This window comes from Bactrocera neohumeralis, chromosome 4 (genome assembly GCF_024586455.1).
Source record: "Bactrocera neohumeralis isolate Rockhampton chromosome 4, APGP_CSIRO_Bneo_wtdbg2-racon-allhic-juicebox.fasta_v2, whole genome shotgun sequence".
Taxonomy (NCBI): domain Eukaryota; kingdom Metazoa; phylum Arthropoda; class Insecta; order Diptera; family Tephritidae; genus Bactrocera; species Bactrocera neohumeralis.
In genome coordinates, this window is record NC_065921.1 from 37,324,506 (window position 1) to 37,351,108 (window position 26,603).

The 26,603-nt window shown below is 35.7% G+C and overlaps 2 protein-coding genes across 6 annotated transcripts in view; one reads left to right on the forward strand and one right to left on the reverse strand.

Annotated features, from left to right (window-relative positions):
• Positions 1–26,603, forward strand: part of LOC126755348 (putative ATP synthase subunit f, mitochondrial) — a 565,888-nt gene that overhangs the window by 411,370 nt on the left and 127,915 nt on the right. The window lies entirely within an intron of this gene.
• The window catches only part of LOC126755324 (tyrosine-protein kinase receptor torso), a 78,870-nt gene that overhangs the window by 17,129 nt on the left and 35,138 nt on the right, over positions 1–26,603 (reverse strand). Inside the window, exons 11-12 of the mRNA XM_050467810.1 lie at positions 11,945–12,980; positions 1,130–1,224 (exon numbers count right to left, since the gene is read on the reverse strand). Coding sequence (XP_050323767.1) covers positions 1,130–1,224; positions 11,945–12,980 — 1,131 coding nt within the window. The remainder of the gene's footprint in view (positions 1–1,129; positions 1,225–11,944; positions 12,981–26,603) is intronic.

Consider the following 26,603-nt stretch of genomic DNA (forward strand, 5'->3'; position numbering starts at 1 on the left):
TCCAATTCAAACACGAAAAATTCGTTAATCAGTACTCTAATGCATTTTCCATTGACTTTAGCATTATGACGGGTTTATTTTTTTTTAAATATGTACCAATCATTCTTTCATTTCCCATCCACCATTTCACCATTATAAAATGTAAAACTAAAGTGAGTATAAATCCAGTAGTAGATGTCAAAAAGACGAAATTCAATGAAAGTATTGCCTCATTAAAAACCACACGTCTAAAAAACACTCGTTATTTTGCTAATAAATAAGACAATAAGCGGTCCATGTTAGTGATGTAGCTTGCAATATATGTACATATATACATAGATGTTTGTCTGTCTGATAAACTTTATTTCCATGGGTAATAGAGTTATTTAGTTTCTTAAATAAACGCCAGAAACTCTTTACTTTGTGTATTAAAGTTTCGGAAATTACAGTTAAATCCATTCTCGAATAAAGACTGCTAATTATTGTTAAAAAACAACAATTATTTGTGAAATATGTAAGCCTTAAATTTTTCTCCAGATTTCAATTAAATTGCTTATAAAGAATAGCGCCTCTTCTCTGGGACCGCAGAGGGTTAAACTTTCGTTTAAACTTTCGCGAACGAATTTGGCTTTTTAACTACGTCCAGCATGTTGTGGAGCTGGTGAATATGCCTTGTGTAAAGTTTTGAGAGTTATTAATTCTAGTAGAAGAAGGGGTATGCTTTGACACTGGATTACACAAAAACCGTTTACATTCATTACGAAAGCTCGTGTTCTCTGCTGTAGTGGTTATGATTGCATATGACCTACATAACATATGCCCAGAAATTCTGATCGAGCAGTATGTGCCATAAAATGTGAAAAAATTGAAATTGGTAGATTCATACATTTTCTGTGTTATTTAAAGTCGCGTAACTCTGAAAATCCCACAAACATATGTTCGTCAAAAATTCTGATAGAAGTTCACTATGCTTACTATGCGTTGTCTCACCTCTTTTCATGTTAATCTTGGCAAAAGATAACTTCATTCAGATTATTCTCCCAAAAATTACCACAATTACTTAATTTTATCAAACGAATAACTATGCTAGCAACAGATTCTAATCCGAATTATGTAATGAAAGAGTTACTCATTAGCACCGAAAACTCACCCAAAGTCAGCAATTTTAATGGTGCGATCTGGTGCAACGAGCACGTTCCGTGCAGCCAAGTCACGGTGAACCACTTTATTCTTTGCTAAAAATTCCTGGAAAAGTAAAAATACAAAAAGATGAATTAGCACAGCTTACTGTGAAATATTTGCTCTCGGGTTGGCTTGAAAAAGCTAAATATAAAGGAAAATAAAGGCAACTGCCATACAAAAATAAAATAGGCAATATAAAAAACTCTCTGTACCGATTCCATTTGATTTTGTTGCATAAAATGCCACTATCACTTTGCATTGGTTACGGAAATTATCTTATAAATGAGTTAAACAATTAATGGCAAAATAAGTTTTATTTAATTTACTTAACGTGTACATCATTATTAGACAAAGCACCTTACAGGTTTATCGGTATAACATATAAACGTAGAATGAATTCTACTTACTAACCGATCGAGTTGGTTAGACATAGTTTAAAACATTCTTTCAAAACAATTCTACTCATGAATCGTTTTTAGCTATTCACTTTTATTAACAGTCGTTGTGTTTTTACGGGAGCACCTGCCGACGACGGCCTTACCTCACTGAGCTTAAAAGAACATAGGTCAAAACGATTCGTTGATCAGCGCCCCAATAAAACATGTATTACTTGGTTCCAATTGGTCAGATGAAAGGGACACCTTTTCCACCTTGGTCGGGTTCAAGGTCGACCTAAAACCTCTGTCGCGCTGTGTATCCGGCACCCGACCGCCGTGCGACTCCACACTGAACTGAATTTTCCATTCTACCTTTAGGTTTAAACCACAGCCACCACGAATCCCCTCAAAGGCCAAACCAAATGAGTATATTGGAGCGAACTCCAGGGACTAAATGCTCTCCGTGTTAGCAGATTTAAGTCTCCGGTTAGATCTTACAGCTTTTGCTTATTACTATAAAGCGAATCAGAAATCTAACTAATTTTTACAAAAAATATATATATGATACATAAGAAAAACTTCTCTGGATTACGACTCATTGACTTTTATAAATATATAAAAAGGAATCAGTTTTTGCATTACAGATAAATAATACGGTATTTATCAATACCTAAATTGTAGATCACAAAATTATTTATGTTGAATAAAAAAATGTTCAATATTTTCTCCTACGAGCCACGATCTCTGTGGCTTCTGAGGTATAATGAACTCTATAATAAGCGCATGTTACCAATTCATCTATAAGGTAGAGAAGCCTGCTTTTTTACAACTTTTTTAAACGTTATATGTCAGAAACGGTAGGTTCTAGATAAAATATATTCTGACAGTATAGTAATTTTATGATCCCGGGGACATCTTTATACCCTGAAAAGGGTATATTAAGTTTGTCACGATGTTGGTAACACCCAGAAAGAAGCGTCGGAGACCCTATAAAGTATATATATAAATGATCAGTATGTTGAGCTGAGTCGATTTAACCATGTACGTCTGTCTGTCTGTCTGTCCGTCCGTCCGTCTGTATATATACGAACTAGTCCCTCAGTTTTTAAGATATCCTTTGAATTTTGCAAACGTCATTTTCTCTTCAAGAAGCTGCTCATTTGTCGGAACGGCCGATATCGGACCACTATAACATATAGCTGCCATATAAACTGAACGATCGGAATCAAGTTCTTGTATGGAAAACTTTCACATTTGACAATGTATCTTCACCAAATTTGGTATAGATTATTTTCTAAGGCAACAAAGTAATCTCCGAAAAATTTGTTCAGATCGGATTACTATAGCATATAGCTTCCATACAAACTGAACACATAGTTACTGAAAGAAATACACCTGTGAAGGGTATATTAGCTTCGGTGCAGCCGAAGTTAACGTTTTTTCTTGTTTTTTCTACCATTGAGCTCGATTGTTTTTTACATATCGGTCGATGAGGAGTTTTAGTTGCAAATTACTCTCAAAAATGTTTTAAATTTAAGCTATTTTTCTGCCTTCTGTTTTATTTGATATTGGCATTTAGAAATTTCATTTGGTCAAAAACTTAAACAGCTGCCAACGCTAATACAATGATTTTTAACTGAAACCATTCCTATATTTTTCATAGTTTTTTCATCTTCGCAACCCTCTATGACCAATCGTATAAAATCTTGTGCAGATTCATGTTTTTTTTCATTATATAATTATTTGTTTACAAAACTAATGGAACACTTCTAAGTTTGAACCTCAAGCTGATGAAACTTTTTTTTCGATTAATTTTGTTGACTGTAATAAACAAATCGTGCGATGTCTTTTTGATCGCTTTTGTTTTAAATGTGCAACGGCGGGACATTTAGCACCCACAATTGTCGTCATAGAACAAAATCAAAAAAATTGTTAATCTACATAAAAATACCCATACCGGTACGTAAGGAATTTTGAAAATGTTTATTCATTCAAATATTATAGACATTTGAATTGAAAAATATTTGTCAATAATTTCGTAATAATATGGCTTTAAAAAAGTTTTGAATCAAACGTAATTTCCATATGCAATTCTATACAAAATCCAATTTTAAATATACTCTCACATTTTGAACACGGTCACATAAAAAATGGTCGAGTTATTTGCCTCGCCACTTCACTATGAAGACGTTCAGAGAAAAACACGTTTAATATATGTATATTGTAAGGTATTTCTCGATAAATCGATTGTTAAAAAAAAGTCCCAATTTAATAGCTATACACTGATCTTTATTTCTAATTGCAACAACCTAACTCATTATCCGAACTAACAACTTTATATCTCTTTAGCTCATATCACAGTAGCACTCTAACTAGAACTAGGTCTGCTGCACCTTATATACTAAATCGTTAACAAAACTTCGTCACTCGAACATTCTGGCAACTACGAATACCGTTGGCTAGTTAATTCTGAAATATTTATATCATACATGTAAATGATAAATTGTGATATTTGTGAAGATTCTTCTAGTTTTGCTGCAACAGAAGTTAAATTTTTTCTTGTTGTAATTGGATTCATTACACTCAATATTTTAATGTAATAAGCTAAGTCACTTCTACCAAATAATGCAAAATATAATATATTGTTTTTGTAAACAGCCAGCTCCTTCAATCTGTATATGTATATGTAGATTTATACATATGTACTTACATACTATATACTCATATATTTTTTTATTGCTATGTGTGCCTTTTCTCTGCTGTCCTTGGTAACTTTTTGAATTTTTAAACACCTGCATTATGCCGGATTATAAGTTGTAAACACCATTCACTATTAGTTATGCATATACGAGTATTAGAAATGTTGCTCGCTTTAATCTCATGTAGCGACCTTCAGAGTTTTCTATTGTTAATACCGCTAAAATTTATTGCTTGTATTCTTAATTAATATTTGATTCTATTTAGGATGTTTAAGCGATTTTGCATTATAAATTTTTCTTAATGCAATCAAAATTTTAAATTTATTTTCAATTTATAGTTATTTCAATTATTACCTACATGTAATTTTTGTACACAAAAAAAATACCGTTACAGCCAACATCAGTGTGGGCGCTGAATTTTTGGGCTTGGAACTTCCTTAAAGGAAATACAATTTTCAAAAACTTTGGTTCTGTATTCTCTAGCTTTCAAAACAAATACGTGTTTTACTTAAAATCTTAACTTAGAACTTGGACGAAAGAAAAAAGAAAAACAAGTGAAAATTGCATTTTTGTCAGATATTTAAAAAAAAAAAAAGAATCTCGAAAAAATCCTTCGTCCAAGTCTTTAAGAATTGTAACCTGCGTTACATTTCAGGTAGATCGGTTGAGTAGTTAACGAAAAATTTATCTTTCCAATCGACTTCAAAAACACAGTTTCGAGAAAAATGCATTAAAAGACGGCTCAGTTAGACTAGCTAGGCTTGAGGATACAAGTTCTCAAAACTGTATCATCCGAAACTATTACTCGGATCTACTTGAAAATTTTAGAACAATATTCTAAAGTTGTTGTAGAACTTAATAAGACAATAAAAAAAATCGATTTTTTAAAACCCGTAAACCCATGTAACCCTTTAATAAACGTTACATCATGAAGGTCCTTAGGTGGATTAAAGCAAAGCTTGACATAAAATCGAATGATAAATAAAAGAACATATGTACTATATATCGGCTAAAGCTTTATCTTCGTATTCTAGCTTAACTTCTTCCCGAAAGAGATACATTTTCAAGCAATATAACGCCTTCGACATCCAACATACATGATGAATAGAACCATGTCCACGAAATTTTATGTTATTGCTTGTTCTTAAGCATATAGTAGACAATTCCAGTAATTCTCTGTAGCCGTCCCTAATTATTTTATTTTTTAATTCTTTTTTAAAAATTGTGTAATGCTATCTCTAGTCATTTTACATAGTTTTAAAATCGTCATTCTGTAGCAAATCGTTGACGTACCTGTATAACATTCGAAAACTGCTCTTAGTAAAAGTTCGTACATATGATGTCGGTAAATACAGTAGTTTTCGTTCGAGTATTTGTTCTAACACTGTTGCAAACTCTTTATATATGCCCGTGTTTGCCGATGTTGTATTAAAGCAACAGGCTACAAAGCGTTCTTTCAAATCCCATTCAAACAAAAATTCAAACAATACATCAGCGATTTCGGAAACAGTTGCAGCACATAACTTTGAGGCTGCTATTATTTCTTCACCGTTTTTATAAGTAACAGTAACCGGAAGTCGTTCTACTTTTTTGGTCGACTTCCGTCGTCATGATGATTATTTATATATGTATATGTATATATATATATATATATATATATATATATATATATATATATATATATATATTATATACTATACTGTACTTTTTCTTTCCTCCAACGTTTCCTTCTAGTGTTACAATCTTCGGGGGAATAATGACTGTTTGAATTTCTGCCTATTTGAGTAACGAAGTTTATCTCTCGTAGATATGATCAGATGGAGGAAAAGGTTATCTAAGATATCGTAGAAATCCGTTAAAAAACCGATATGTATTACATAGCGTGATACGAAAATCATTATATGTGACCTGGTCTACGAAAAGGAAGCTAACGTGCGAAAACTAGTTTTCTGGGAAACAGCTGTTAAAAATAAACAACTCGTTTCGTCAGTGAAAAAGTGAAAATTGATTGTTTGACACCTAAGCCCCCTTTCCGTAGACCAGGTCACATATGGTATATGCAATAAGGAGCTAGAGAAGCGAATTGCTGGATTTATTTTTGACACATTCTTACCAAGAAAACTTAATTCCACTTAATTTCTTTAAGGTATCTCACTAATTCTAATTTGCATTAAGTAAATAATAGTATGGTTTTATTTCCCTGATTTTAAAGAGACTTGTATTTGGTATTGTACAGAGAACGAACAGAGAACGAACGCATAAGTATTTTGGCGAAACCGTTTTACGACTATTGACCTTAGTTCGGCTCGGTATCATAAAATAACGGTGCGGAAATTATGCGAAAAACAAAGGATCTATTTTTAGCTCCATCAGGATTTTTGGACAGCATAAGTAGGTATTTTGCGAAATCTTTGTGTAAGCATGTTTGTCCTTAACACGTGAAAACCAAACAGCTTTTGTAATTAACTTTAATTGATATTAAGCGCTGAAAAATAATTACAATTTTATTAGAAAGGGTAAATATCATCGACCAAAAATTACAGTTTTTTGAAATAAAGCCAGAGAGGAAACAATTTCTGAGGCAACTTTCCTTTAGCACGAGACATCTCCAAGAGTTTTTAAAATTTAGTGGATTCAGTCAGGATTCAGTGAGATGTCTTCAAAAGCTATTGAAGCCAAAGGAGCTTTTAAATTTTTTCTTAAATCTTTACTTTTGTTAAGTTTAAACTTTGTGTTTTCAGCATAGCATTTCCTTCTTTATTGGCGTAGACACCGCTTACGGAAGATTTGTGGTCCTTTGCGCATTGGCAACGGCGAATATCTCATTCGATGGAACGATAAGCTGTATGAATTATTAACATAGTTCAGCAAATTAAGGAACAGCGGCTCGTTGGTTGGCTCATGTCGTCCGAATGGATGAGAACGCTCCAGCTCTGAAAGTATTCGACGCAGTTCCCGCCGGGCGTTATGGGTTTGGGGCCCGCCACGTAAAAAAACACACTCAATGAAAAGATCAAAACAGCCTTGGATGAAAGACCCCCCCTTTTAGTATAACATTCTTGTCAAAATACTTAAGCTTTTTAAGATTATGTAATAATATTTGACAGTCTATTTTTAGGTTTCCATCACCTCATTAAAATTTACTTTAAGCAACAAAAAATTATATTTCTGCGTATGCGAGGAGAATACGGATATTGCTGTGGCATTGAAGATTATAGAAATACAATAGTTGAGTAAAGAAGATTTTTATATGCAGGTATGAGTGTGAAATCGTTCTCTCTTGAGATATTTATATATACATAAGAACATATGTACATACAAACAAATTTTATTGTTTTCCTTGAAAAATTCGTGAAGTACTTTTATATTTTAGGAATTGCTTTCAACAAAGCATATGAACTTAAAAACTCTTTTGCTTGTATTATGCTCCAAATAAATTAATGACATTACATATACACCACATGGGCTGAAAAATCTGTAGCCAACACGATACTTAAAAATGTGGCTTTATTGTTTGACATAGAACTTGCATGGTATGCGAAAGCGGAGTCTAGTCCATCGCTTATTTCCACAGACTGAATGATCCGCCACAATTCAATGTAATTTATACTTAGTTGATACGTCATACAACTTTGAAATTTTAGGTAAGCTTAGCCTAAGACAAAGATAGAATTTTTTTTGTTTCAATTTTCAGCCCATGTAGAACACTCCTCGTACTGCTGAGGAAATTTCAACTCACTAAACCAATTGTTGTGTTCTTATTCACTACATCAGACACACATACCATATATAAGATTAATTGCAGCGAAATTTAACCAAAATAGAAGCCAAATGCATTTCAATGTTGGGAGGTACATAAGTATATATATACACAAGGATTTGTATTTTGCTCGAATTATCCGGTATAATACGACTTTAATTATGCATGTGTTTAAGGAGGCATATATAAGTATGTATATGCTTATTTTTGTTAACACTGAATATAAGATTGAAATATGAAAATGTTTTGTAAACCGAAAACAGGTGCCCACACAGCTTACGCGCTTGAATACGCAAATGTGTGCATAAATACTTATGTGTTATGACTCAGGTTTTTGTCTCTAAAGCTCATTGCAGAAAGTACGACACATCACATACATTTATGTACATACATGTATGAAAGTATGTAAATGGGTGTGTCTTATGCAGACATATTTCGATTTTGTTCTACCTCTTACTCACTTTGCAAATATAGTTTTATATTTCCTACTCAATTTACACAAATCAGCGTGTGTTCATGCATCGTTTCGAGAGGACTATTAGGTTGATCGAATACGTGATACCGCATTGAGAAAGGATTTTTCTGCAATTACAAAGTAACTCCTAAATTAGGTTATAGGCTCGGAAGGTCGGTGCTATCGTTATTACCTCTCATTGCTGGGAGATGATTTTATAACACATAATCGGGGGTATCACGAAATCTTATATACATCAACTGCTTTGGCCACTTTTCTACTTTTCAAAGATAATAAGTCAACAGTGATTTGGGGAAAAATATCTGGCGATTGCTAGATCCCTCATAATCATGTAGAAGTGTCTATTCATACCAGGTTATATAATACTTGAATTGATACAACAGTAATATTACTTTTAAAGCTTACTGTAATAATTTGAATAAGAAGATAGAGTGATGTGTCAGAAGTTCACACAAGTGAGGAAAGGTCTCTGATTACCACTCACTTGGAAGTGGCCAGAAAGGATTCATTTGCATGTGGTTCAAGAAGCTTACGACTTCCGGTATTAGACCAAGTATCCTCTGGGTAGCCAAAGAACATCCGTTCCGAGCTAAAGTGAGAAGGCGAACCATCCCTCTCCGGGGTTGTGCGCTGAGTTTGCGAAAACCAAACTCTATAAATCACTCATCATCCCCGTCCTGCTATATAGTGCAGAGGCATGGACGATGACGATGAGTCGCCGTTACGAGTTTTCGAGAGAAAGGTTCTGCAAAAGATGTGCGCGTTTGCCACGACGAATATGGCATTCAAATAAACGATGAGCTGTATGAGATATGCGATGACATTGACATCTTTACTGGCATGACATTGACATAGTTCAGTGAATTAAAAGACAGCGGAATCTCCAATTGTCGCCAAGCAGTGAAAAGGAAGAACGACTGGCGGGCTGTCGGAAACTCGGCTATAATCGCGTAAGTGGTGTCTACGCCAATCAAGATGTTATAGAGAACACTGTCTGACCTACATGTCAGTCTTTCAGTTTTATAGTTACCGGACCGGAATTTCTTATGAAGATATATTTTTACTATACAAGAACTAATGATTAATATAAATCTGCCAAATTTGAAGATTGCAAATCTTATATAAGGTTTGATGTCAATATTTTTTTACCGATTAGTTGGTTGACTTGGCGTTTGAAACATCTTCTGACCGCAAATCGCCGCACTTAAGCGAATGTAGGGCTCTTTATGCTCACAAGTATATTTCAATGACTCATTGTATTCGATAAAATTCCAAAGGTTGCCACCCTAGCAGTTCAACTTCTTGTAGATTCGGACTTTGTGAAATGTGACCTCTTCCTAGCCTTACTCGGCGTTCGTAAATCAGTTCCGCCTATAGTAGTATTAACATTGAATCCGCCATTTTTCACGAATCACAACCAAACACTTAAAAATGCGGAAAATTTCACAGCTTAATTCCAGCTGGATATGCAAGTTTTCCTATCGTTCGCGATTTCCAAGTATTGTTTAACTTTAATCTTCGTTGTAAAGCGCCACTACCTTTCGATAAAATGGAAGGAAGGTGCATTGAAATTCAGTGAAAGTAAACTTTCTGAAAAATGTTGGTAGGCGAAACTCGAATAAAAATACCAATAAGAGATTACAGAATAATGCTATACAAAAACTTAAAAAGAAGCTTACAAATATGCACACCTCAATGGCAGAATACAAAATACAATCTGTCCAACTTAATAAATCTGCAATGAAGAGAAATTGGAAGCGCTTCTTCGCATATACAGCATTCCATAGTTTCACAACTATGAGGAATTATTAAATCGATTCGGATGAGTATTTATTACACTTTCATTTGCGGAAGACACTGAAGGGCATCCCATTTGAAATGTGTTATCGGCATTTGCTCAATATATCTCAATAAAATTAATGTGAATAGTTTTATTAGCACCATATCCTTCTTTAGTAAGAATTAGTGATAATTCCCTCGCACTTACCATATAGCACTGATATAGCGGTTGAAACAAATTTTAATCGATTTTACAATTTGGAAAAATAACTTAGCTTACTTCTAATTTCAAAGAGAGGGAGATAAATTTTGTTACATAATCATAAAATCTGTTGCTATTGCTGTAATTTCGTAATTCATTATTTCATAGTTTGAAAATCTAGAGTTATGTAGAATTTAGACTTAGTCGACGGCAGTTTTTTAGTGGTTTGGCTGTACGTATGTTTAGTATATTTTAAGCCCGCATCTGGACTAGCGGACGGACAGATATATGTACCTGAGTCATCATCATGAATATATATGTATACTACTGTCCGCAAAAAATAGTAAGACTTTTTTATTTAAATTGCGCGAGCAAGTGTTTATGATTGGTACATGTTATTCAAAGAGGGTCGAGAACGCGTTGACGATGAACCATTTCCAGAACGGCCATCAACTTCAACTGATGATCAAGAAGCCAATAAAATAAAGGAATTGATTGAGAATTGACGACTAACAGTCAGAGCTCTTACTGGCATCGTTAGAATATCGGAAAGGTAAGTGAAAACCATTTTGAAAGATCATTTGCCCCTAAGAAAAGTGAAAGCACGATTTGTTCCAAAATCACTAATTTTTTCGAAAAACCGCGTCGCGTTAGCAACTGTGAAACAATTCTTTACGACTACCAGGATGGCATGAAACGTACTATTACTGGTGATTAGTCGACCCGGAAACATACGATCAATCGACCGAATATCGTGGCAAAGATGGGCCAAAGCCGGAAAAACCGCGTCTAAGCAGGTCAAAAATCATGCTTATGGTGACAGTTTTAACTTGATTAGCGAAGTGTGCTGCACTTTGAATTCCTCCCGATCGGCCAAACTGTCAACAAGGAATACGATTTGAGTGTAATGCGTCGTCTGCGCGAAGCTATTCTTAAAATGAGGCCAGAACTATGGGCCGACAACTCTCGGTTTTTGCAATACGATAATGAACCGTCGCATACTGCGACGACCGCTCCGGGGAAACCGTTTTAAAGACATTAAACGCGAATCACTACAAGCATTGAGTGCTATTCCGAAAATTGACTTTAACACCTGGAGGGTTTGAAAAAACGTTGGCACAAATGTACTGGGGCCAAGCGGCTTTGAGGGCGGCATGAATTTTGCAGAATAAATTATGAACAAAGTCTTACTATTTTTATTCATAGTAGTATAAAAGGTCTAGGGTTTTCTTTGAGAAACTTTCAAATACTGTTGTTATTGCAGAGAGTCAATTGAACTATTGGCTCACAAATAGGCCACAATCTCGATAACTACTACATGAATGCCAGTACCTGTAATATTCACAACCAATAAAGTCAACTTACCAATTAAGAGCGCCCAACTGACGCCGAACACAATTTTGAGTGTCAAGTGACACTCCAACTAATGGGTAAAAGTGTAGATAACGGAAATAACAACATCACATGTTAATCTCTTGTTGTAGTACTCACCATGCCAACCGCAACCTGTCGCGCAATATCCAGGAGATCGGCGGTGCTTAAAGGCTGACGGCGTACAGTTCCGCTTAAGCCGTCATGGTCGAAATTGTCTGTGGTAGTTGCAGCACTAGTGATTGTAGTAGTTGTGCTATTGTCAGTAGGTGGCAACGCCAGCGCCCTGTTGCGTGCCACAGCACGTGCTTGACGCCTTTGCCACTGACGTTGGCGCAGTGCCGCCTCACTCACGATTTCAGGTAGAAACCGAAAATATGACTTATTTTCCACCGCACCGGCCGATTTCCGGGCACTTTCGTTAGCAGCTTGTTGTTGTTGTTGTTGTTGAGCTTTTGCGTGACCCTCATTCAATAAATTTTGCTGGCATTCACAATTTCTCGTATGCGTGTAGTGACCCTCTTTTTGCTGTTGCTCTGCGTGCTCGTTGTCAAACTGTTGCATTGTCGCCTCACCACTGTGAGTAGTACAGTTAAACACTTTCTTGTTTTTTACACACTTGTTACTCTTGCATGAGTTGCAGCAGATTTCCTCGTATCCGTACGATTTGTTGTATGCGGCAATGGAGTGTGGCGACATCAGCGGCGTGGGTGGCGGCGGCGGCGTACTGCCATTTATGGTGGCGATCGATGTTACCGTAGTCGCCGCGGATATATCATATGTGGGTCGATAGAGGGTTGTTGTTGTTGCTGTTGTAAGACTATTTCGCTGGTGTAGCGCGTTTAGATTTTTATATTTGAACTTGAGTCGCTCAATGATGTTGCTGTCAATGCTGAAAACCTTAGCAACACCGCCACCACCACCACCCTCCTCGGTGCCACAACCGCCGCTTCTGCTGGTGTAGCTACGGTCAATGGAGGTGCGTTGGCTGTTGCTGTTGCTATCGCTACGATTGCGTAGTTGCGTTTGCGAAACGCTGCGGCGCCCACGCCTCTGGTGTTTTTTGGCGCCGTTTCGACTCAATCGGCTGCACATCCGATTTATTGAGGCACTGCTGCATTTTACATTCAAGTCGTACAAATATTTCCATTCATCTCTGCAACGATAAATGGGCCGCACATGATGCGGGCGAATGAAACAATATTAATTCCGAAAAAATCCATGTATACAGTGTGTGCAAATGTATGTGCAGCGAAAATAGTAAATATTGGCATACCGACTGACGGCGCGTGCAAAACACATTTTTTAAACTGGCGGACATGATACCGGTCAAACTACTCAACCGATTTGCATAGTTTTTTTTAAATGTTCTTTATTTATTGACGATGTTATGACAAAATTTATGTAAAAACATGGGGAAAAATTAAAAAAAGAACGTTAATTACTTTTTTATTTATCAACATTTTTTCATGATTCTAGTAGGGACAATAACCATTCACGTACTTTTTAAGAATAAATTGGCTTTTTGTGTTTCAGACGATTCAAACATGAGAAATTGTGTCCGCCAGTGAAAAAACGCATCTCATTCACCCAGCCATTTCTCCGACAAATGTCATCAAAAAATTCCGAAAAAATTTGTTTATTCACTCCACGATATACCTCATGGTATGCGAAAAAAGTTCTATTGTAGAATAAAAACTTTTATGAAAAAAAATGTCAGAAAAACAGGCCAGATACATATATGTACAATCTAGTGGGCGCAATCTTCTAGGCATACTCTTTTTCTCCATAGGATTTATTCGAGTCTTTTATGAATATGCAACTTTAAGTTAAGGAAATGGTTCAATGAACTTCTGAATTGATTGAAAATTCTTATGATATATGTACCTGTTTTTGCTTTACACTGAAAATCAAATTTGACCGGGACTGATTCATTTAAATTATGCCCACAAGCCGCATTGATAAATATTTTAGATTTAATTCCATGTGAGATTTGACCTCCATATGTCAATTAATATGGGTTTGGCTGTCAGTGAAAGCATAACACCAGGGGATGGTGAACCCGATTCCCCAATCGATGACGATGGAGCAGACGTTCCATTGCCCGACCATGAAGAAGATCGAATAGCAATTACCGGTCTGAAGAACAACAAAGCAGCGGGGACCGATGGATTGCCGGCCAAGCTATTCAAATACAGCGGCGTTGAACTGGTAAGGAACATGCATCTTCTTCTTTCCAGAATATGGTCGGACGAAAGCACGCCTGACAATTGCTCTATCCAATCCACAAAAGAGCTGCTTTATGCCGGATGTAACCGAACATTTTGTATTCTGGCAACATACCAGGACCAAAGCCAGGGAAATACCAGAAAGATCGGAGTCCAAGCAATTTTATATATGTATGTATGTATGTCAGCCTGGAAATCCAACGTAGGCAATTGAAAAGTAAAGTCCTCTCTCGACGAATAAAAGCTAAACTCTATAAGTCGCTCATAATTCCCGTCCTCCTGTATGGTGCAGAGGCTTGGGCGATGACAACAACCGATGAGTCGACGTTACGAGTCTTCGAGAGAAAAATTCTGCGAAAGATTTATGGTCCTTTGCGCATTGGCCACGGCGAATATCGCATTCGATGGAACGATCAGCTGTACGAGATATTGACATAGTTCAGCGAATTAAAAGACAGCGGCTACGCTGGCTAGGTCATGTTGTCCGGATGGATGAAAACACTCCAGCTCTGAAAGTATTAGACGCAGTACCCGCCGGGGGAAGCAGAGGAAGAGGAAGACCTCCACTCCGTTGGAAGGACCAAGTGGAGAAGGACCTGACTTCGCTTGAAATATCCAATTTGCGCCACGTAGCGAAAAGAAGAAACGACTGGCGCGCTGTTGTTAACTCGGCTATAATCGCGTAAGCGGTTCTACGCCAATTAAGAAGAAGAAGAAGAATATTTATGTATAAGTCATACACTGACCTTCATATTTGACATTAGGTTTGTGAGAGTAATGAGAATAATTATTTGGAGGACTATATGGGAATATTGATAATTCGCTGATCAATCAAGGTGCTTCCAAAGTACACAGGACTTTTTGAATCTAGCGCCCCGTGGTGGCGCCATCTACATTTTGACTGGTGCGTTAGAATTTACTATCTTTAACGATTGTACATTGAGATTTTCATGACATTTCATTGATTGGAAGTGAAGTTAGTATGTTTGTGTTATCGGTGCGAAAATGAGCTTCGAACAAAGAGCCAACATTAAATTTTGTTTTAAAATTGGTAAAACTTTTACCGAAACGTTTCAATTGATGAAACAAGTTTATGGCGATGATTGCCTATCCTGTAGCAGAGTGCACGAGTGATTTCCATGTTTTCAAAGTGGTCGTGAGGACAACAATGACGATCAACATGTGGGTGAATAAAATCCTTGATTCCATCGAAACTGTGCGTGAATTCATAAAAAATCAGCCGAAATCATCATTGAAATTTATGGAAATGGAATTGAACATCTCCAAATTGACTGACGACCAAAAATTCCTCAGAATCCAACATACGAAGGACATCATTAAAGAGATTTATTTGACCAAAAATAACATTTTAACCATTAACCACTCCCCGTATGCACCTGACCGTGCGACTTCTGTGTGCATATGTATACGATTATCAAAATTTTAAAGGCAAAATCAGAATGCATGATGTAATGTCAACCAGTTTGTTTACAGCAGCTGCTTAAATCGCTACACCTCAGTAGTGAGTTGCGATTTTTACAATGGATAAAAATATCAAATAAAGAGTTTGTTTCAAATTTTGTATTTCTAACCGAATTTCGTGTGCGGAATCATTGCGAATGCTGGTAAAAGAGGTTCAGTTATAACAAAAATATAAGCCTACTGGTGGTACAAAGCCTTCAAAGATAGACGGGCGATCGTAGAAGATATGCTTCGTTCTGGGCGACCTTCGACCTCTTCAACTGATGAAAATATTAGAAAAGAGGATATGGTACTTAAAAATCAGGAAAATGTTAGAGAGATAGAGAGATGGCAAGGGTGCTCGACATCTCTCGACATCTCTCGCGAGTCCTTTCGAATGATTTTGGGTGATATTTTGGATACGAAACGCATTCTTGCACGACTCGTTCTAAGAGGACCGTAAATAGTTTTCTTTGGACATGCTTGATGGAGCGAATTCCGGAGGAAAAAAACAGCCGAAACCAGATAAAACACGCCATGGCCCTTCAGAAGTCAGGGTGATGCTCATTGTTTTTTTTTTTAGATTATCGTGGTTTGGTATATTTAATGAATTTGTTTCGGAGGGACAGACGGTTAATAAGGAGTTCCTTTGGCTGTATTGAGGCGTTTGGTCGAAAACGGTCGGAATTGTGGGAAAACAATTCTTGGATTTGACACGAAGTTAATGCACCATCGCGTCGAGCCACGATTGTGACCGAATTTAAAGCCAATAAATACCGTATTCACCACACCAGATGTGGCTCTGTGTGATTTTTTCTTATTCCCCAAACTGAAATTGCCGCTCTGTGGAAACCGTCTTCAGACGTTAAAAAAAATTTAGCTGAAGGAGCTGAAGGCCATTCCAAAAAATGCTAATGAAAAGTATTTCAAGGACTAAAAAATCGTTGGCATAATTTGATTACATCTGATGGGACTACTTTGAAGGCGAAAAATAAATATTGATGAATCGTTAAATGTTTTGCGTTTGTGCGAGACCTTCATAATTCCAAAACTATAGCAATAGCAAAAATTCACCAAAACCTGCCTCTTATTGCAAGAGTTAATCCTATTCACCCATAAATAAGGCTGGATACAAAGAAGTTATGAGTGCTCTCCAAGTTAGCTAAAAAAATATCACTGACAGAATTTGCATCTACGAATCGCAAAAGGCGGCCAAATGAGTTTACTATGTTTCTGAATTAGAAGACTCCTTCTCCATATATGTAACAAAAATTTAAAATTCATTTGATTCCTTCACTTTCCAGTGTACAACTCAAGAAGCAATTAATATTTCGGTTTAAAATTTTACACTAATAATTCCTTTGAAGTATGCCAACTAAATGGCTCAAGACCCTAGGTATCGAATATTTGGACCCCGTATCTATAGTTGACTTTTGACAGAAAATATCGGTCAATGCAAGGAATATAGGAGCGTTGTGTTGCTATAATTTTAAGATCACTTTTGAACATATTTGTGCTTACAATTTATGAGATTGTCAACAATTTTGTAAGTCACATTTATTTTTGAATCGTTATTCCTACTTTATATTACAAAAATCAGAAAACATGAAACAAATTAACAAATGCATATATCTTGATCAAATCTGCATTACAATTTGAGAAAATAACTTTGGCGTTGATGTCTCACTCTACCATTCACTTTCATCAGTATAACGTACCGTTTACTGGGTATTTGACGATATTGTTCCAGAAGGCATTCTAATGATTTTTGAAATTCAAAGAGAAATTTTCATTGAATAAAGCAAAAAATATACCCCAAATTTAGCACGGAATTTGTACTACCAAGAAGAAAATATGTGGGATCTAATCAAATATATCTACATACATAAATGATCAACATGCCAACCTGAGTCGTTTTCAGGAATGTCCGTCTGTCAGTTGACCAGAGTGTTATGATTTCGTTTCGATTCAGTTTCATAAATGACATTTGCAACGAAGTGTTGCATTCTGTTTACATATGTATATACATATCTTTATATATAAAAATCATGTGCCACGTTGTTTGTCCGCGATGGACGCCTAAACTACTGAACCGATTTTAAATTTGATTGCATACCGTGTGCAATTCGATCCAACTTGAGAGACAGGATAGATTACATCTCAATTTATAATCGCAATATTATATTATTGCAAATTATTGTATATTATTTGCCTAAGATTCTAACAGATGACGATAATTATTGATTGGATTGAGTAAGAATTCAACAGATGGCGCCAATTACCAATATTTAAAAATTAATTAATATACTACTGTGATCAAATTGAAAAGGGAATTTGGCCATTTCATTTCCTTCAAAGTATTCCCCTCCCGCTGCAAAACACTTATGCTAACGAATTTTCCAGTCATCTATGCACTTGGAAAAATCCTCTGTTGTGATGGCCATCAGAGGCTTCTTCGATTCAGCTTTTATATCCTGAATTTACTGAATAGCCAGAAGTGACACGAAGGTAAATCAGGCAAATGCGGTGGTTGCGGCACGATATCAATTGAAAATGTGGCGAAATGGTCACGAATAACCAATGCAGTATGAGATGGTGCATTATCGCACTTCTTGGTTCAATAAACTCAGACATAGTATAAGTCGAAGAAATCACTTACAAAATGACGCGTATCTCAAAAATTTATGAATATTTTGACGTGAAATTTAGCAAAGATGACACTAACAGTACCACCAACTTATAGAAAAAAAAATGTACCGGTTCGAAAAACACTCGAAGAAAATATTAAAAACTCACTTTCAATTTGATCACAGTAATATATATGAAATTAAAAGCTCCCCATCATTTTTTAATAATTGTGCAAATATTTTTATTTTCATTATTTTTATTCAACTTCTAAATTATTTTGCACTCCTCATTTCAATTTGTTGTAATAGCATGTTTTTGAAAAAAATGAATTGATTCAGAGTATTTTTTTTTTACGAAATTAACTTCCCAATACAACAGTTGCTACCAGGCAATGTCTCTTAAATCAATCTATACTGTGTGTACTTAATGAAAATGAAAGTGTAAGTTTTCTAATTGAATTTTTAAATTCACTGAATATACCCGCAATGCCACCAGATAATCTTCGATTAAAGAATGGTTCACCTATTTTTCTCCTGCGTAATTTGAATCCACCTTGATTATGCAATGGTGCGAGTTTGGCTATCAAAAAGATCACCGGAAATATTCTTGAAGGAACCATATTATCTGGAATGTTTAAAGGTGAAGTAGTCCTGCTGCCACATATTCCAATGATACAACGGATGCTACGATACCCTTCAGAAGCTACAATTTCCACTTTGTTTAGCTTTTGCAATGACGATAAATAAATCGCAAGGCCAAGCAATGTTTATTTGTGGTTTAGATTTGGAAAATTCATGTCTCATGCGCAACTGTACGTAGTATGTTCACGTGTAGGAAAACCGTCGAATCTATTAGTATTAGCTAAATCCGGATTAACAAAAACCATTGTGCACAAATTAGTGCTAAAAGTATTGATAATTCAAAATATTGAATACTATTCTTAAAGATTTAAAACTATTTGTTAGAAATTGAAATAAAAAAAAATATTTTTAAATTAATTCTTTTGTATTAATTCTTGCCAAATTCAATATGTGACACGAAGGTAAATCAGGCGAATGCGGTGGTTGCCGCAATTGAACAATTTTGTTCAATTGTTCAAATTTCAATTAATAATTTCGTTGTATTAAGGGGTAACTGTTCCCCGTGAAGAGTTTACTACAATGTAATATAACAAAAAAATTAGCTACAGCGACGCATGACCGGGTTTGCTAGTCTTACACATATATAAAAGTGAATCGCAAAATGTGTTGCTAAGCGCATAACTCAACAACGCCTGTACCAATTTTGCCAATTCTTTTTATACTCTCGCAACAATGTTGCTAACGAGAGTATTATAGTTTTGTTCACATAACGGTTGTTTGTAAGTCCTAAAACTAAAAGAGTCAGATATAGGGTTATATATACCAAAGTGATCAGGGCGACGAGTAGAGTCGAAATCCGGATGTCTGTCTGTCCGTCCGTCCGTCTGTCCGTCCGTCCGTGCAAGCTGTAACTTGAGTAAAAATTGAGATATCATGATGAAACTTGGTACACGTATTCTTGGCTCCATAAGAAGGTTAAGTTCGAAGATGGGCAAAATCGGCCCACTGCCACGCCCACAAAATGGCGGAAACCGAAAACCTATAAAGTGTCATAACTAAGCCATAAATAAAGATATTAAAGTGAAATTTGGCACAAAGGATCGAATTAGGGTGGGGCATATTTGGACGCAATTGTTTTGGAAAAGTGGGCGTGGCCCCGCCCCCTACTAAGTTTTTGTACATATCTCGGAAACTACTATAGCTATGTCAACCAAAGTCTACAGAGTCGTTTCCTTCAGGCATTTCCATGTACAGTTCAAAAATGGAAGAAATCGGATAATAACCACGCCCACCTCCCATACAAAGGTTATGTTCAAAATCACTAAAAGTGCGTTAACCGACTAACAAAAAACGTCAGAAACACTAAATTTTACGGAAGAAGTGGCAGAAGGAAGCTGCACCCAGGCTTTTTTTAAAAATTGAAAATGGGCGTGGCGTCGCCCACTTATGGACCAAACACCATATCTCAGGAGCAACTAGACCGATTTCAATGAAATTCGGTATATAATATTTTCTTAACACCCTGATGACATGTACGAAATATGGGTGAAATCGGTTCACAACCACGCCTTCTTCCAATATAAAGCTATTTTGAATTCCATCTGATGCCTTCTCTGTATAATACGAGTATAAACATTAGGAACCAATGATGATAGCGGAATAAAACTTTACAAAAATACGGTATTTGAAAAATATGTAAATGACGTATTATGAAATCTCGATTATCACTTTACCATGCGAGAGTATAAAATGTTCGGTGACACCCGAACTTAGCCCTTCCTTACTTGTTTTTTTAATGTTCGTTGAAGTTCAAAGATGGTTTTCGCGGCGAGAAAAATTCGAATAATTGCCCGGAAACCTCTAAAAACAGCCTATTTGTTTTTCCCATACAAACGAATGAATGTTTGTTTGTTGGTAATGCTAAGAGAACGGCTGCACCAATCTTGATAAGGTTGTTCGTTGTGGATCGGGGTAGGTTTAGAAATAAAAATACCTTATACTTTTCATAAGGAAAAGTCGGAAAATCCAAAAAGTAACTTTTTTCCATAAACATTTTTTTTTTTCAATTTATGTACATACATATGTATGTTTTGTTTTTCAATATTTTGATTTGTATTCCAATTTATTTGAATCATTCAATTTTGGTCGTTTGCTTTTTTATTCTGGCTTTTCAAAAAAAAAAAAAAATTAATGAGAATTATTCAGTCAAATATACAAAATTTTCACGAAAAGAGGGGATTTCAGGGCTGTATTCAAAATGATCTCATTTGATTTTGGTGACAGATATTTTGATTCGGAAAAAAATCTGCCTTCGGACAAGTATCTTCTGTAAAACAAAGGAATGTTGTTTGAGACATTTTCATATGCACCTTTTTTAGAGTGAAAACCCGACTAAAGGTCCATTTTTCCTTTAAATTTGGGTTAGGTAAGCAATATCTAAAAAGTCCCAGAGAGTCCCAGTTCCAAACCACTACAGAAATGTTACATAATTTGTTTTCAACGAACTGTGAAAAAATCAGCTGCCCATACCTGCCCTCCTGGGAGTTATAGCGATTTTAGTATATCACTCTCAGTATTTATTCCATAGAAATAGAACGGAAATTCTCGGAATCACTTATTTTTTTTATTCTACATTTATTCTAGCACTCCACAAAAATGAGCATAACTCTCTTTAAACTGAAGCTATTGACTTCAAAGCGGTATCAAATTAAAGCTTTTATTGCCACCTTTCAATTTTGTAAGAAATGAAATAGATTTTGGTTTTATATACAATTTCAGAGTTTTTCAACAAATATCGAAAAATCATGAAAATTTGACGTTTATAATTCTTGTTCAGACCACCCTATACTTTATTTAAAAAACTAATCATAGGGTATTTATCAGAAATAAAAGAAGAATTAAAATAAATTTTTTTTGTAAATTTTTCGAACAACTTTTTTTTTTTTTTACTTTTGTTGAAAATTTGACCCAACAATTTTTTTCGGTGTAAATTTTTTTTTCACTCATTCTGTTTGGGATTTTATTCTGACCAATCTGTAGAAGTTTCTCATCGATACAAATAAAATTACAGTTTAGGCAATATGATTTTCAAAAAATTCCGGTTTCGCAACACTGTGCGGCGTCGCTCACCAGATAACAATGGCAGAGCATTCGGCATTCAATTTAGAAGAGTGAATATGGAAGTTGACAACACATGGATCGTACTATATTCACCATTATTGTCTAATTCACATTCAAAACTCATATCAATGTTGAGTATTGCAGTTTGGTGTAATCGATAAAATACGTTTGTAATTACGCCACCAAAGGAAGCAACATGACGGTTATTGGTCTTGAACGATACCGTCGATACGTAAACTGCAATAAAGCGCTTTGTAGGAATATTTACTTTTGCAATTCATGAACGTTTTCCGACTGTTGTGCGTCTCGCAGTTCATTTGGAAAATGGCCAAAGAGTGTATTTTATTCCAGAAAATACAGTACAGTCAGTGAAACACCGCCAGCAACAAAATTAACATTTTATTCGGAAATACCTTGATATTATACATGGAATTCATTGTCGAAGAAATAGTTACGCAGAAAGCAAGGCCAACCAGTAGATGGACATCCAAGTGTGTTCTCAACTAATGCATTAGCACGAATTTACACAATCCACCCGAAAAACGACGATTGTTTCTACCTTCGGTTGCTATTGATTAATGTAGGCGGTTCAACTTTATTTGAGTCATTGCGTACTGTGAATGGTACGGTGTGTGCAAGTTTTGGAGCAGTAAGCCAGCAATTAGAATTGCTGGAACATGTTAATCACTGGAATGAAAATGAAGTTCGCACACTTTTATCGATAATCATTTCGACATATCAGCCTTCAAATCCGGGTCAATTATGGGATACGAACAAAAATTACATTACCGAAGACATTTTACACCGTCTTCGCAAAAAATTGAAAATGGATCAATTCCGGTTGATAATTGCGGAGGTTCGATATCAATTCCATCTGCCGTTTATCAATTCACGAAAGAAGAACTCATCACGAATGTTCGGACATTGGGCAAATTATGATGGTAACTGCCCCGGGCACAACGTCTTGGGGGCGGCAAAACGATCTCGCTGTTTTTTAATATTCAGAAAAATACTTCAACAAATTTTTTTACAAAATCTATATAAATAAAAATGAATACCAAAAATGTATGTACGCGCATAACTCAATAACGCCTGGACCAATTTGGCCAATTCTTTTTCTTAAATGTTTGTTGAAGTTCAAGGATAGTTTTTACGGCGAGAAAAATTCGAATAGTTTCCGGAAAACCCCTGAAAACAGCCCTTTTCTTTTCCCCATACAAACGTTACAATAAATATGAATGTTTGTTTGTTAGTAACACTAAGAGAACGGTTGAACCAATCGTAATGAAATTTTTAAAGGTTGTTTGTTGTGGATCGGAAGAGGTTTAGAAACAAATACCTTATACTTTTCATGAGGAGAAGTCGGAAAATTGGACAATTCCAAAGAGTAACATTTTCCATACACATTTTTTTCAATTTTTGTTTGATTTGTTTTTCAATATTTTGATTTGTAAATTATTTGAATCGTTCAATTGCGGTCGCTTACTTTTTTATTCCGGCTATCCAAAGGAAAAATTATTGAAAATTTTCAGTGAAAACTTTATGTATGTTTGAGACGATGTGATCAATTACAGATTGAAATTTGTTACGAAGCCACGAAGAGGTGGCGCTAATATTGGTCGGCGTTCTTTTTGCCATCAACGTATGGCAGCCCAAAGAAAGGCAAGAAGTACTCCCAAAATGCGATGACATACGTGCGGAATTATTGATCGCGGTCAATCAGCTAGCGATCGTAACGATATCACAGCACGACTTTTTAAACAATAGCTGCGATGTTTGATGGTCTTTATCTTGAAGCAACCTATGGTATATATGATGCTGTTAGATGCTGAATGTGTTCTGTTGAGTAGCAAAAAAGAGGTTTGCCGCACGCACACATTCTTCTTTGGATGCGGATGGTGATTACACCAGATCAAATTGATGAAATCATTTCAGCGGAAATTCCTGATTCAGAGATAGATCCAGAATTATACGAAGTGGTGAAAAGCAATATGATTCATGGACCTTGCGAACATTACAATCCCACTTTGGTTTGTATGTTTGACAATAAATGCACGAAACACTACTCATGTGCTTTTCTTTCGGAAACGGGAATGGGAAATGATGGATATTCACTGTATCGGCGTCGCTCACCAGACGACAATGGCAGAACATTTAGCATTTAGAGGCGTGAATATCGACGTTAACAACACATCGAAGTTGACAACACATGGGTCGTACCATATTTGCCCCTTTTGTTTAATTCACATTCAAAACTCATGTCAATGTTGAATATTGCAGATTGGTGTAATCGAGTACGTCACGTGTCGAGTTTGCAAGTACGTCACGAAAGAAAGCAACATAGCGGTTATTGGCCTTGAACGATATGAGATCAGCAGTATCAAATGGGTCGATATGTGAACTGCAATAAAGCGCTTTGTAGGATATTTACTTTTGCAATTCATGAAAGTTTTCCGACTGTTTTGCGTCTCGCGGGTCAACTTCATTTAAGTCATCGCGTATTGTGAATGGTACAGTGTGTGCAACATTTTGAGAAGCATGCCAGCAGTTGCATTTGCTGGAACATGATAATCACTGGAAACAGACGAAGGACAATGCGATAGTACTTTGCATGCCACTGAAGTTCGCATACTTTTCGCGAAGATCATTTCGACATATCAGCCTTTAAATTCGCGTTAATTATGGGATACGAAAAAATGACATTGCCGATGACATTTTACATTGTATTCGCTAAGAATTGGAAATGGGCAAATTTCGGTTGATACTTCCAGTGGTTTGATATCAATTTCACCTCCCTTTTGTCAATTCACTTCAACGGAAGATGAACTCATCACGAATGTTTATCCGAACATTGGCCAAATTATCGTAACTGCGATAACTTGAGTGCACGAGCAATTTTAACTGACAAAATTACCGATGTTAGTGATTTAAACTGGAAGATTCAAAGTCAAGTTCCGGGAGGTTTGCGATCATATAAATCGATCGATCGTCTTGACGAGGAAGACGAAACCGTAAATTATCCAGTGGAATTTCCAAATACCATACCAAGCCTACCCCAGCATCATTTGTGTCTTAAAGTTGGATCTGTCATTATTATGTTTCACAATCTTCATGCGCCGAAACAGATTATGACGTAGTTATCGAATACAAGGGCAGCCATTTCAGTTCAAACGTATTCAATTTCCAGGGAAAATTGCCCTTGCGTTGACAATCAACAGGACACAAGGAAATCGGGAAATGCTATGTTTTTCACACGGCCAGATATATGTGGTGTGTTTACGAGTTGGAAACCCATCTTCTCTATATATTTACGCACCAGAACAGAAATAAAAAAATTATGTTTATTAAGTTGCGCTACATAAAAGAATGTAGAAAAATCGTAAATAAATCATTTTCGACAGAATATAATTTCAACTTTTTTTCATTTCAAAACACATAATTTCACGCAGGGCAACGGCTGCGGGGTCAGCTAGTTTATTATAAACGATAAAGAGTTGTACACTCACAATGTAATAATCTGAATAACAATGAAAAATATTAATTTTTACTCAAATACTCTTCAGTCTTTGAATTTGACATATATTTTTTGGCTTATATCTTTCTTAAAAATAGTGATAGAACTTAAAGATGCACATTTATAGCTTTGATCATTGCAAATTCACATACTCGTATCATATCATTGTAATTTAAAGTTGAAGCAGTTTAACATTCTATTGAGAGAATCGCAAGATTGGACAGTCTACTCTGACTCATGGTCGATCTCAATTAAGATTTGATCGAATTAAGTTTGCTAAAAGATCTTTCACAAGATGCAACTGATACAGGTATAGTGAGTAGTATTCTTAAAGCTGTCGCTAACTTCTTGTAGGCTTCCAGTCCCATTGAAGAAATGTATAATAAAACTTTTTCTGGCGAAAATTCAATTTGCTCTTCGTTTTTCTTCGCTCTCTTTATTAAAAGTACGACATAGATGTCTTGTAAATTTACTATCAATTTCCTCAAAAACCGTAATGTTGTTTATCAAGCTAAGTTACATTGGAAAAAAAATTAAATGATAAATTCAACTTTCTTTTCATTTCAAAACACATAATTTCACGCAGCACAACGGCTGCGGGGTCAGCTAGTATATTATAAAAAGCGAATTTTGTTTCCTGCAAAAGGCAAAACAATTTCTGATTTCATTCAGTTTGCCTGTGAAGTATGCTATAAAAAGATTTATTGGGAAATATAAAATATCACAATTAGTTGAAAAATATTTGGTATAAAAAATGATTTGCATTGCTCGTTAAAGTTAAATTTTTAACATCAAACAACGAAATACTAATGCATGAAAATCCTCAAAAAAATCACCCGATATATTATAAAAAGAAAAAAGGCAAAACAATTTCCATTCAAAAATAAAAAGATTTATTGGGAAATATAAAATATCACAATTAAAAAATATAAGTATAAAAAATAATCCAGCAAATTGCCGAAATTGCCGAAACTGCAGTATTCCGTCAGTAAGAGCATTTCATTGTAACGCTTTGTGCAATGTCCGATGATGCCAACAATGTTCGGATGCCGCTCCACCGATTTCATTACTTCGATTTCACGCCGGAAAGCGCGCACATCATCGGCAGAAGGACGATCTATTCGCAATTAACAACAGAAGTTTATATAATTAACGCTTGGATACATACGGACAACACAAAAGTAGCCACAAACTTTATAAGTGAATATGACACCACTAGTGGGGAGTGTGTTCAAATATCTAACGTC